Source organism: Nyctibius grandis, chromosome 25 (assembly GCF_013368605.1).
Source record: "Nyctibius grandis isolate bNycGra1 chromosome 25, bNycGra1.pri, whole genome shotgun sequence".
NCBI lineage: Eukaryota > Metazoa > Chordata > Aves > Nyctibiiformes > Nyctibiidae > Nyctibius > Nyctibius grandis.
The window spans coordinates 5,341,009-5,354,161 of NC_090682.1; the positions used below are offsets into that span (position 1 = coordinate 5,341,009).

A 13,153-nucleotide genomic window follows, 5' to 3' on the forward strand; every position below is an offset into this window, starting at 1 on the left:
GGTCAGGGTGCCCCTGAAGCGGAGAGAAGGAGCCTCCGCGGGCCTTTGGGACCAGGGCTGCCCTGTAAGTCAGGGCCCGGCCAGTCCCGGGCGCTTTGCAGTCCAGGCGGCGGCTCAAGCCCCCTGTAAGCAGGGGCGCAGCCTCTTTGGCCGCCGCTTTGCATGCCCAGCTCCGTTTGCCCAGGGCGCCCGGCTGCGGGCCCGGCTCCGGCCCCGGCGGGACGTCTGCTGCGCGTCGCTGTGGTGAGAGGAGCTGAAGTAGGAGGGTTTTTTTGGGGTCGTGCGGGTTGTCATCAGATACTTCAGCGTAGGGATTTTCTGTTGGCAGCTTCCTTGGCAGCTTGTTTTTGTGCCCGGTGTGCAGCTGTGGGGAATGGGGTATCCCAGTACATTGAAGTTGGTTTTTTTTCTAGTAGAACTGTTCTTTTAGGGTGTTTGACATTCCCTAGAGTAGAGATTTTGTGGTGGTTTTGCCTCTCAATATATTTGTTTTTATTGCAGCACTGTTGCAGCAGAGAAAGCAGCTTGACCCCAGCTTTCAGAAAAGCATTTTAATTTCTGTCCAGAAGTAGCATCTGTGACTTGTCCTTTTCCTATTACTCTGTTTTGTGGCCTCAATAAAATGCTGTTTCAAGCTCTGTGTTATACTCTTAGCAATTTTCATACCCAATTGTTCATTTCTTGTGCTAATACAATTGTACTACATGTTTTTTTACCTTTGCAACATCATTTGCAGTTATTGCTGTCACGAAGTTGCTGTGTATTTGTCCTAGGTGCTTCCATGTGGAATCTCAGGTATCACGAGGTGCTGCCCAGATGGGTGATGTTGCAGTATTACAGCGGACATTTTATGGGGCAGAGCTCTGGGACTGCTGCCTGCTGGGCACCCTGTCTGCCCTGGAAGTGGGACTCCCTTGGGGGGAGTTTGTGTTTATCACAACGTGGGAGTTCCAGCCCTTTCCGTAACGTTACTTCCCTGGTAAAAGGCAGGTGCCCTTTAGCCGCAGCCTCTTTTATTCTGCTCTACCACCTCGGAGGCGAAGCAAAGCCTGTAGCTGGGCAAAATCCCATCAAGTCTTTCACCTCCTTCTCTCTCTCTGGTTAAGTGCTGGATTTTGAAGGCTGTGCTGCTCCTGGCCTGCAGGCCCAGAGCCCTGGCTGAGTGTTGCTTTTCCCTGGCAGGACCCTGCTTTTGAGCAAACTTTGGCTCCCTGGAAGTGCCTGTCTTTGGTGCTCCAAAGGTGTCAAAACACCTGGGGAGGTCCCTGTGAGAGCTGTAGTATTATAGGGCAAGAGGCTCGTGCTGGGCTAAGGCTGGGCCCTCTTGCCTGCCTTGAGGGACGGTAGGGTGGAAAAAGGCCAAAGAGAACAGCGTTGTCAGACATTTGATGTTGTATCACTTAGAAACAGTCTTCTGTGGTACAGCACAGATGCAGTGATCGTGACTGTTTGCTGGAAGGCTTCTGACTGCTGCTTTGGTGCTTGTAGCAACTCAGCGAGTATATTGAAGAGCGCTCACACCAGTGGGCGGGTGCCTGGGTAACCCCTCTGCTGCTACAATCACGGTGTTTTTCTTTCCTTTTCATTTCTAACTTTTACTAACCCATGGCTTTGCATTTCTCTTTACAAAAGCTCAGTGATTCTTTTTGACTGTGCGGTCTTTATCAGCAATCTGTCTCCTAGAGAGCAGTATTTTAAATCAGAGGGTCGGCCTGGACAAAAAAAGGAAGGAGTTTCATCAGGACATGTTTTTCTGTGACAAAACCGATGCACAGAAGTGACCCACTTCCTGTCCCTGAAGGAGACTAGAAGAGATGGGGATGGGGGACTCAGCCTTCCTAGCTCTGCCTCAAAAGCCCAGAAACATGAGGTTCTCCAGGCTCCTAAGCAAACAGAAGCAGACAACAATGGGTAAAAAGCTGCCTGTGAAGCGCTTGAACATTTTGCTCTGCTCTGAACAATTTGTCATTACAGACTGGGAGGAATCGCTGAGTGAGTAAGGACAGCACAAGTCGGGTTGCGTGGCCAGATGTAGCTGGAGGGATGCTGGTGTTTGTGGCTTGATGCTGAGAAGAAGGGTAATGCAGGGAGCAGGGCTTGCTGAGTGCCTCTGAGGAGAGCCAGCATCAGGCTCTAGGCGGGCAGTGCCATCTCCCCCTCTGCCCAGGCGCTCTGGTGTCCTGGGGGCAGGAGGGATGCCAGCAGTGTGGGCTTGCGGGCTCGTATCTGCTGCAGAGAAGGCAGGGAGCAGGGGGAAGCCCTTCCTCGCTCACCCGGGTACACGCTCCCATTGTCCCCACTAACAATGGGGGAGATGAGCGAGCGCTGGAGCCGATGACACAAACCCAAGTGTGGGGAGCAGCTGGCTGGCTGCTAAAGGGGAGCACTGTGTGTGCTGCAGCGACAGCCCTGCCCTTCCAGCGCTGCCAGCGGGAGAGCCAGGCCTCCTGACGCCCTCCAGCCTCAACGTGGAACCGAGCTCTGTTCTGGGTCTGAAAGGAGCAAACCTGCCTGCCTTTCTTTAACCTGCCTCTCTCCAGAGCGAGGAGCTTCCCGGCTGGCTCGGAGCACAGGGGGACCCTGCAGGCGGCTGTTTCCAGTGGCTCTTCTCCTCTGGAACTATCCGCAGGAACCTGCGTGGTGAGAGTTAACCACCCTGGCCTGATGGTTTCCTCATAAATAAGGAACGCTAATAAACAGTTTCTATTCCTTAAAGCCCAGCAGGCAGGAGGAGAAAATTCAGAGAAGCTATTTCCATTTTCTGTAGCTTGCATTATTCATCTCTCCTGAGCCAGAGAGGAGGAAGTTATGCTGGGGATGGGGAGTGTAGCAGCAGTGCTGTGCTCTACACCCCTTTCTCTGTCCAGCATCTTCCCAGGAGGCCCCTAGGGGCTTCTCCTTTCCCACACAGCTAAATTCCCCCAAAACAAAGGGGTCTAAAGTTGCTCTGGGAACCAGCTGCCTGTCTGGGGCTTCTAATGCTGCACAACCTGGCATCAGCCCCCATAGGTACTCCCCTTGATCGCCGTCTTAAGAGGGGGCGGGGGGTGTGGTGTGTCATAGGGTAAGGTGTTCAGCAGGTCGAAGAGGGGAATTTCACCATCTGAAGTGGTATCTTTTCCCAGTTCTAACTCTCTGTCCACATTGACTCTCATATGAAGAGCCTGTGGGATGCGGCACCCTTGCAAAAAGGCTGAATACAGGCCCTCTGGCCACTCACCCTGCAGGTAAGGGATGTAGATGGGTGAGCTCTGAGCTAGCAGACAAGTTATCTGCCAAACCAGGAGATGTTTCTCCTTTCCCCAGGGACAAGTCTCCCTCTGAGCTCAGCAGAGATCAGGTTTGCGGGACATGGTGCAGAAAGCAGCTCTTTCATCACAGCAGCTGTGTGGGAAAAAAAAACCAGCCCCTGTCAAGCGCCAGCAGGATGCATTGCTGGCTGCAAAGGGAGGCAGTGAGGAGGAGGCTGGAGCAGGCAGCCAAGCACCGCTCCCACTCAGTCTGGGAAGCAGATGGAGCAAGCTGACAGCTCTGTGCCTTATTCACCCCTCTCTTCCAGACTGAGTTGGCTCCTCGTGTCCTGGGTGGCTCCCACAAGGATTTCCAAGCCTCTTACAGGAAGATTTTAGTGGCCCTGGGAAGGAAGGGCTAGAGGCAGACTGAGCTGGTCGCCTGCTCCTCCAGATGGACACCAGACTGCAAAGGGAATTGCTCTGCTGTGGTTGGGAGGAGAGCTGCACTGCTGGGATCCTGCCTCGTGCCTCCCACGTCCCAGTAGGGTGGAAAGGTACCCGTGCTGGATGAAGCAGGGATTTACTATGGGAGATCCTATACTGCAGTGATTACCCACTGCTGGCAGCCTCCCAGAGAAGCCTCCCTTCAAGGCAAACCACCGCGACAAGCAGGAGGGCACAACATCCCCCGTTTGGGGCCCTCTTGCATGACTGCGTGTGAGCACAGAGCCAGGACTTGCTGCTAGCCGGAGCGTGCAGGCAAACAGGAACAGAGGGAAGGGGGGATGTTCCTGCTGGCAGGCGTGTCAGTGCAGGGACGGGACCTGATTCCTCACAGCCACTTCCCAGCACTGGATCGCTCTCTGTTAGACTGAGGTCTTTAGTCTCTGGAGCTTCTCTGTACCCAGGCTACAGCCATAAAACAGGTAGAGGTCACCAAGGCGGAGCCCTGCACGCTGCGGGTAAACCACCGTGGCAGAGCTGGGGCTTTGTGCCAGCCAGCCACCTCCTTCGCTAGGCTGACACGGCTGCTCGGAGCACCACAGAGCCCAGGCCAGGGCCGCAGCAGGAGCCCTGCCTGTCCCTGCGTTCTGTGGCTGTGTGCTGCACGCAGGAAGGAGGGGAGCACAGTCTCCTCCACCCCTGCTCTGTGCAGCGGTGCCACAAAGCCCAGGGGCTTCGTATCTGGGCCATGCTACATATAGCATCCATGGGGCCTCGCTGGGCTCCCAGGGGCCATTCTGGCTCTCCAATCAAGGGCAAAGCTCTTCTGCAGCCTCCCTTTCTTGTCCCTCAGACGGGGTGGGAAGGGCCTGGGTTTGGCTTAGCGCAGTGAGAAGCATGAATCCTTGGCAGCCCCCGTGCCCTGGAGCTCGGGGGCCTGGCCAGCCTGCCAGGCAGAGTGGGGACGTGCAGGGGCAGGCGCTGCGCTGCGACACAGGTGAGCATTTCCATCAGCCAAGCTCAGAGCTGTGATCTCTGCCAGATCTGCTGGATCAATAGCACTGATTCTCGGATGCCCTCCCTCGCTCCTCCATCCCGTAACTCCCTGGTTCTAAGGGCCTTGCAGAGGATGCCAGGGGTTTCTCTCCAGGAGCGCAGGTCTCTGGGACCTCGTTTCTCCCCTCCCCAGCAATTCGCAGCGGGGGAGCAAACGGTTGCAGGCAGGGACCGGCTGCAGCGTGGGCATGCTGCCGTCACGTTTTGAGCAGGACCCAGACTGTGTTGCTGTGCAGTGATTCACGAGCAGGAGGGAGAGATGCTCTTCTCTCCTTCCCGTGTTTGGGGGTAGGCTGAGGGCAGGGGGGAGATGTTCCTCTTGGGAAGGCTGTGCACCCACCTTCCTCCTAGAAGAAGGGCATCCCCTGCAGCAGGATGTCCTTGTGCAAGGCCAGGTTTTAATTGCTGCAGCAGCACCAGATACCCGCGTCACGGTTCCCCTCAGTGCCTCTGCTCCAAGCCTGCCTCCTGCAGCTACTGGGGATGGTCCTTGAGCTACTAAGAGCACCAATGCCCCTGACACACTCCAGCGGAGCAGAAGGACCCCCCACGTGCCCTGGCTTTCTCTGCAGACAGGAGCTAGGAGCAGTTCAGCTGACCTGAGCTCCTAGGAGGGCTGTCTGTGTCCTGCCTCTGCCTGCTTGTCTGTCTGTCCTACCACACTGACCCACGCCTGCTGGCGTCTGCACCGCTGTGCTGCACTGTGTCTTTCTGGCTACCTCCTTGCCCCTGTTTGTGCTTGTCTGTCTGTCTGCCTCTCTGCCTGACACCTGCCACCTGCCACTGCAAATGCTGCCTGCCCCGCTCTCTATTTATCTATCTGTCTGCCATTATGAGATTTTCTCCTCCCCACCCTTCTCTTTTCCTTTGGCCACTATCTGGAGGCCTCTGCATTAGGTGTGACTTGGGGACAGATTTTCTCTGGCTTGTGGATGGCAGCCAGACTGCAATCTGCAGAGAAGGGACTATCCAGCTGGAGAACCTCTGCAAGGAGCCTTCTGCAAATACTTAGGCAGGATGCTCGCCCCCAGCGCTGCCCAGAAATTGCACAATCACGCCTGCCTCCACAGCACCAGCTGCCAGACATTTAAAGGGAGCTGAAATCTCTTGCAATGGGACTTGGGCAACTGCATGCCTCCAAAAGCCAGTCCTTCGAGCTTGAATTCCCTCGTTGTGGAGGAGACACAGCTTGTCGAGATGTGGGGCTAGATGTAGATTGTGCTTGCATTTTTTGCACCCTGACAAAGTGGCAACACACCTCTTGTGTTGCACTTATCTGCTTCCAGCAGCCTGGGTCCATTCGATGCCCAGCTGCCACAACAGATAGCGTCAGGCCTTTGCCTCCTCATGGCAGCACACTGGGCACCCTGCTGCACACTCCCTGGGCATCGTGGGCCCCCCAGCCAGCCTGGGTGTCCAGCCCTGTTCGGGGCAGCACACCCGCAGCCCATGTAGTGAGTGAGCAGCCGGAGACAAGATTTTGTAGGATTAACAAAACCCTGCTGCACAGCCAGCTTGCAAAACCTCAGCACTCGAATGTCACCTGAGATCAGGTTCTGCTGGAGCAGAATATGACTTTTCATATCAACTTTCACAGTGCCAGCCCTTTTTGCAGAGCCCGGCCAGGGGGTGTGGGAGGAGGTGAGGACAGGGCAGGCCATCCTGCGTGCTTCTGCTCCTTCCTGGGGTGTCTTGGGACCCAAACCCCAGGGACAGAAGTTCCCTGATGCTGCCCTTCTCTCCTGTCATCTCCACCTTGCTCCAAGAGCAGGAAAGAGGTCTTTTTGCCAGGCTGCTTTCTGGGTCCAAAGACGTTTTCCCTGTGCAGAAGCAGCTCTGCTCAGCCCCTTCCCAACCACGCAGTGGCGGGAGCCTGTGGGGAGCAAGCCCTGGTTTGCATCCTCACTGCCACCAGCCCTGGGCCTAAAACTTAAGGCTTGTGGCCAGTGGCATCACAGACTGAGCTTCAGCTGTGTCTCCTGTTGTTCCTGCCACCATTTCCCCTGTGGAGAAGACCTGTGTTGCATGGGCATTTGGTGACTTGGTGCAGGCTGGCTTTGTTGGGCACCTGAGCACTAGATATCTGGGCAGGGGGAATACCTCCCCCCTCCTCAGCAAAGCCCAAGTCCCGCTCCCGGAGCACCCTCCTTTCCCGGCAGAACACCCCCGCGTTGGGAGGAGGGGGCTCGGCAGCTCTTCTGCAGAATGGGCTGTTCCCATGGCAATGGGGATCTGCCGCCCTTCCCCGCTGCACAAAGAGGGGAACGGGGGAGGGACACGGGGGCCGAACGAGACCCCCCGCACCGGTGCGTGCCCCAGCCTCGGGCCGAGCCTCCCCGAGCGCCGCGGCGGCCGCAGCCCGGGGCGGGGGCGTGGGCGGCCCCGCCGCGGAGGGTCCCCCCCCGCCCGCCCCGCCGCGCCGCAGGGCCGGGGGCCGAGCCTGCGTGACGCCGCCCCGCACTGATTTGCTGGGGCCGCCCGCCCGGCCCTTCCCAACCTGCGGGAGCGCCGCGCCGCGCACAGCCCCGCGGGCAGCGGCCGCAGCACCGGACAGCGCCGGCGGCCCCGCGGGCGGCAGCACCGGACAGCGCCGGGCAGGTAGGCACGGGCCCCCCGCCCAGCCCCGCGCAGCCCCGCAGCCCCGCTCCGCCCTGCGGACTCCGCTCCCCGCGGCCCTGCGGGTGGGGCGGCGGGGCCGGGGGAGCCTCTCGCCCCTGGCCGGGGCGGGGGGGGCTGTCGGCGGGATGCTCGGGCTGCTTCGGCCCCGAGGGAGACGCTCTGGATGTTTTCGCGTGGGTCCCGGTGCCCCGGGACCGGGACTGCGGCATCCCGCCCTTGCGCCGCACCCTGCCCTGCCCCACGCGTGCCCGCTGCCTGCAAGGGGGGCAGCTCGCAGCCCCTCGCCGGGCCCAGGGAGATGCCACCCGCCCCGCTCTCCCTTGCACGCCCGCACCCCGCAGCCCCCGTGCGCCCCGCTTCTGCTGCAGGCACCCCCGAGCGCAGCCAGGCTCCCGCGGCTCCGCGTTCCTCTCAGCGCAGCGCTCTGGCTTTGTTCTTCCCCACAGCCCGGTTGTCACCCTTAGCTTGTCACAATGGTGGGCACAGAGGTACCACCGTGCTGCGGCCCCGGGACAGAGACCGTGCCGGAAAGCTTTGCTCTGCGAGGGCTGGAGCAGCTCTGATGCGACCGTCCTCTGAGTCCTGTCCCCACGCAAAGCCCCTGGGATCACGCAGCAGCGAGAGTTACCAGGGTAGCTCTACTCCCGGCCCCACTGTCAGGAGGAGGGGAGGGGTACAAGGGATCCGGGGGCTCATGAACCCAGAGCATAGAAGATCTGAGCGCTTTTGCACATATATAGGAGGAAGCCCCCCTCTCTAGGAGCATGTTTGCACTGATTTTCTGGAGGAAAGCCTGGCTGTGACCTAGATAGTGTCCCAGGACATTCAAAGAGGAGTGGGTCGGAGCTGGGAAACGACGCAGCGAGAGACAGGGGCCAGTTTCTAGGATCCTTGAGGAGACTCAGATAGTCTTCTCCATCATGCCTGTGCCCCCATTTGCAACCCCTTGGATGTCAACACCAAACAGAAGGGAATTCTTCTTCCTGGCCAGGGTTTGGGGTTGCGGATAGAGAGATCTTTCACAGCTTCAGAGTGAGCAAATGGGTTTGGTATTTCCTCCTAGAATATTATATGAAAGACCCAAAAAATGCTAAAAAGAAACACCCATCTGGCTGCGGTGCAGGCAGTTCCTAGCTCTTCCCTGGCTGCTTAGCCAGGCTCAGAGGGAGCAAACTGGGGGTCTGCTCTCCCCTCTGCCAGCCTGGAGTCCCAAAGGGGTGACAATTCACCTCCCCATCTTGGACCTGGCCGCACATCCCCAGCCTGGAGGACCGACTGCAGGGCGCTCGGTGTGTCCTTCAGCCCCGGCATCTGCTTTGCTGCTGCTCCCCCACCCTTTCCCTCCATTCCGCATGTCTGCGGCTGGATTCCCCATGCGGCTACTTGGCTGGGCTGCAAACCTTTAATTGATTCCTCCCGGCTGGGCTGGACTGTCAGCAGCCCTGGGGTTTTGACGGTACATCCGTGGGCCCCTTGCCCACACAGACCAGGAGGCAGCCTGAAGAGAGACGGGCACCGGGTCAGGGACCCAGAGGGTGGACTCTGCCGCCCCAAAACCCTTCCACCCTGTGGCCGGGCAGGCTTGGCTCAGCCCCGGGAGACTTGGTGCCATCCTTGGGCAGTCTTGGCTCCCTGTCCAGCTGCCGTGTCCCTCCTTCTCGCTGCTCTTGGCCCCTTTCCCTCACTGCATCACAATGAGTCATCTTTGCTGAGCTCACCCGCGGAGCCGCAGGGGGGCTGGCAGGCCTGGTGCCGAGGGAGGGGCGCAGGCACCGGGGCGCATCCTGATTTCTCCTGCCCATCCCTTGGCTGGGCACCCAGCCTGGGCGCGGGGCAGAAGGAGGGGAAGGCAGTGCACTCGGGCCCCGCTGCAGGTAGCTGCAGGTCTGTGCCACGCTCATTTAATGTGCTGCAGGGGATCCGGACAGGGAAAAGAGAGCGTGGCTGGTGTCACGTGGGGATGTGGAGAGGTGATGCTGGCCAGACACACAGTGCCCAGTTCCCTAGCTCGTTGGAGGGGCAGCCGGTCCCTGTGCAGTGAATCAGACATCAGGATGAGGAGCGGGCTGTAGAGCATCGTTTGCGCGAGGAGAGGCAGCCTGCCCGCCTGTGCCGTGTGTGCCCATGTCTGCACCACCGGGCGCCTGCATCTGTGTGCCGGGGCCATGGCCTGGCTAACCGCCTCTCTCTCTCCCTGCCCAGGCTCCTCTCAGTGACAGCCACCGCCGGACACCACAGCGGAGAGATGAACCCCACCGTCGGCATCGCTGTCATCCTGACAGGTACAGCCAGCACACACGCATCCCCTCCCTGCTCTCCGGTGAGCTCGGCCCAGAGCAGCCGGGCGAGGGCCAGGAGGCTGCATGGGCATCCCCTGGGCTCGCTGTTCCCTGTCCAACCCCTGCTTGCCTCTCCCAGTCCTCCAGGCCACCCAGTGCCAGATGATCAAGGACCTGAGAGCCTGCCTGCTGGGCCAGAGCCTCCGCGTGGACTGCCACTATGAGAACAAAACCAGCAACCCCCTGACCTACGAGTTCAGCATCACCAAGGACAACAGGAAGCACGTCATCCACAGCACCATCAGCGTCTCCGAGAACATCTACCGGAGCCGAGCCAACGTCACCATGCACAAGAACCTGGTGTGCCTCTACCTGCAGAGCTTCACCACCAGCGATGAGGGTGTCTACATGTGCGAGCTGAAGGCCACCAACGACTACACCGGCAACCAGATAAAGAACATCACTGTCATCAAAGGTGAGACGGGCAGCGGCGCCTGGCCTTGGTCCCTCCTTCCTACCTGTTCCTTGGCTTGGCAGGGCCAGCAGAGAAAACCACAACCCCCTATGGCGTCCCCAAACCCTCCCTGAGCCCCATAAATGTTTCCAAACCCTTACATGCCCTTCCTCCTGCAAGCAGAGCAGGCAGCCCCACACACGGCCTCGCTCTGCCCCATCTCAGACTGCTTACCCCTGCCTCTCTTGGGCCCTGCCTCGGGTGCGTTGCCCAGGTGCCCTCCCATAGGTGATACCTCCTAGTCTGTCCCAGCAGAGGGGACAAGTCTGCTGGTGAAGGACTGAAGAGGCACGTGGTGCGGAGCGGGAGCGTGGTGGGGATTTTCCACACTTAGGTCCCGCAGGAGCAGTCCTGCAGTTGCAGAGCCTTTCGTCTTGCCTGGTGCCCACCCCCTTGTCACCTCAGTCAGGCACAGGCAGGAGTATGCTTCCCAGGGTCTCCGTGCCTCCAACAGCTTTGCTGCTACACGGGCACAAGGTGGGAGGGGAAACAGGCAAGGGGCCAGGATGGGACTGGCTGCATTTCTGTGGCAGAGAAAGGCAAGAAGCTGAGTCCCAGTGCCCCTTATAACACCCAGCCTGATCCCCATTCCTGAGGGATTTCATCACGGCTCCTCTCTCCCTCCCCGTTCCCTGTCCCCACAGACAAACTGGAGAAATGCGCCGGCTTCAGCCTCCTGATCCAGAACACTTCGTGGCTCCTGCTGCTTCTCCTTTCCCTGCCTCTCCTGCAAGCCGTGGACTTCGTGTCCCTGTGAAAGGAAAAGCACGCGCACACACGCACACACGCACGCACGCACACACCGAGTACCCCAGCGAACCTGCCTCCCCCGCCAGAACGCAGCCCTTGGAAAGAGAAGCTGAATCATTCGGAACAAGCGAAACCTCTCTCTGTGTTATCTCTATATAGCCGTATATCTAACGCTAACCACCGTCCCGTGCCAGACCCGCCATCGCACGCACACACGCCCTGCTCCCGAGCATGGTGGCTCTGCTGGGCAGCCTCCCTTCTCCCGTCACACCTCCCCGCTCGGTAGGCTGGCTGGTTTGCTCGTGCTGGGAGCACTGGAGCCTCAGCCCTGCACAGCCCGCTCCTCCCGTTCCTTTAACTTCTGGGGTTTGCCTATTCCCAACTGGGGGAAGACAGCTGCGTTGGCAGGTAAGAGAGAGAGATGATGCGAGAGCGAGCGGAGGGGTCCCTGTGCTGGGCATCCCTGCCTGCCAGCCAGGGGACTTACTGATTTCTCAGCCTGCTCCTCTCGCCCCGAGTCACCCCGAGCTGCTGCGACTGGGAAGGGGGCACGAGGCGAGTCCTGTCTCTGAGCAAGCAGGGAAGAGACAGAGGGAGCAGGGGAGGCGTGGGGTGATGCTGGACCTGACCAGGCTGGAAGGAGAGAGGGGAGCAGGTCTAGGAGACACCCGTCAAGTGCCCCTGCCTCCTTAGGGCTCTTCTGGGGTCCTGGGAGGGGGCTCACTGCAAATGTGCTTTGGCAACAAGTTTTTCCTAACCTGTTTTTTACAGCTGAGCTGGAAGTGAGGCCTCCTCCAGACATCATCTGGTACCTCTGGGCTGCCTGAGCCCAAGACACCACTTGCTCTCCCCGGGGACCGGCCCTTAGCTGTGACGAGAGCATTGCTGCCAGCACCCACTTGCAGTGGAGGCAAGCAGAGCCTCTCTGAGCTAGCCACAGCCTTGCCCTCGCCCCTGCTCCCCTTCCTGCGGCCCCCAGAGCTGGATCCAGGCAGGCTGGTGGGGAGGGGGCTCCCCTACGGGAGAGGGATCCCGAGGTCTCCGTGGGGACTGCTCTGTCCCAAGGGAACATCTAGGGGCCCTGATCCTTCCTCATGGCACACGTCCCAGTGCCTGGCCCTGGGTAGGCTCAGCAGCCTTCCTCCGGCACAGTCTTCCTCCAGTCCCACCATGCTGCCGGGCGGAGCCCATGTGCCCCCTCCCTTCTCCCTCCTCCCTTTCAGCATTCCTCTCTCTCCATTTAAGAGCAGAAAAGGGCCGAAGGGCAGCCCAGCTCTTGGCCACCGCCTCAGTGGGGCCAGGACCTCCCCGGGGGGTCGGCGAGAGTGGGGAGAGGGATGCTGAGCACAGCCTGCATCCGCCAGCCCAAGCCTGCCCCGATGCCCCAGAGGGGAAGATGCAGGCAGGAGCACCCGGGTCCGTGGGGTGAACCCCAGCCCCTCCGAGCCCCCCGAGCAGCCTGCTCCGTGCTCTTCTCCAGACGCCGCGAGCTGCCTCCCACCCCGTGCCCGGTCCCTGCCCATCCCTGCCTGCTTGCTTGCTGTCTAGTGCTGCTGAGGTCTGGCTGTGCCCAGCTCCTCGGGCTCGCTGCTGAGCGCCGGGGCAGGCGCGGAGCCCAGCTGTGTCTCGAGTCTCATTTTTTTGTGAACATTTGTAGTTGTTTCCACAGCTTGTCATAAAAGAAATTCTGTTAAGGGGGGGAAAAAAAAAAAGAACCCTACGAAAAGCAACAACAAAAAAAACTGTCCTCCGGGAGTGTTCCTCTGCCTGCACAATAAAACCCCAGGTTGTGTGTTGGAGCCACGGCCACCCGTGTGTGCGGTGGTGGGGCAAGGGGCTGCGCAGCAGGGCTGGGCTGCAGCTGGCGGTGAGGGCAGGGACAGCCTGTGCCCTCAGCATCCCCACTCGCAGTGACACCCCTCCCGTGCCACCCCCAGGCCTCCAGCAGCCCCAGCCCTGCGGAGAGGAGCCGGCAGGGGCACGACTTGCCTTCCCTGGGGAGGGCAACCCTCTCCTGCCCACCTGGAGCACGGACCCCTGCGCCCAGGCCCTTTGCCCCCATCCCATCCTTGTCCCTATGCCCCCCTGCTTGCCCCAGTGTGAGCTCAGGGCCGGGCTGCCCACCGTGCTGGCAGGGGGGCAAAGTAGGGTAGGTATGAGCAGGCACCCCAGGGCTGATCCTGGCCCAGCCATCCTCCGGGGAGGGAATTGCCAGGGCTGGGCATACACATCCCAAAGCTCCTGGCCTCGGGGCCGTG

The 13,153-nt window shown here is 60.0% G+C and overlaps 1 protein-coding gene across 1 annotated transcript; it reads left to right on the top strand.

Moving 5' to 3' along the window:
• The first annotated feature begins 7,248 nt into the window (after nt 1-7,248).
• THY1 (Thy-1 cell surface antigen) lies at nt 7,249-11,032 on the top strand. Its single transcript, XM_068418310.1, has 4 exons — nt 7,249-7,331; nt 9,555-9,634; nt 9,771-10,106; nt 10,790-11,032. Exons 2-4 carry the CDS (start codon nt 9,598-9,600, stop codon nt 10,900-10,902), a joined length of 486 nt encoding a protein of 161 aa, XP_068274411.1. The 5' UTR covers nt 7,249-7,331; nt 9,555-9,597; the 3' UTR covers nt 10,903-11,032.
• The last annotated feature ends 2,121 nt before the right edge of the window (nt 11,033-13,153 follow it).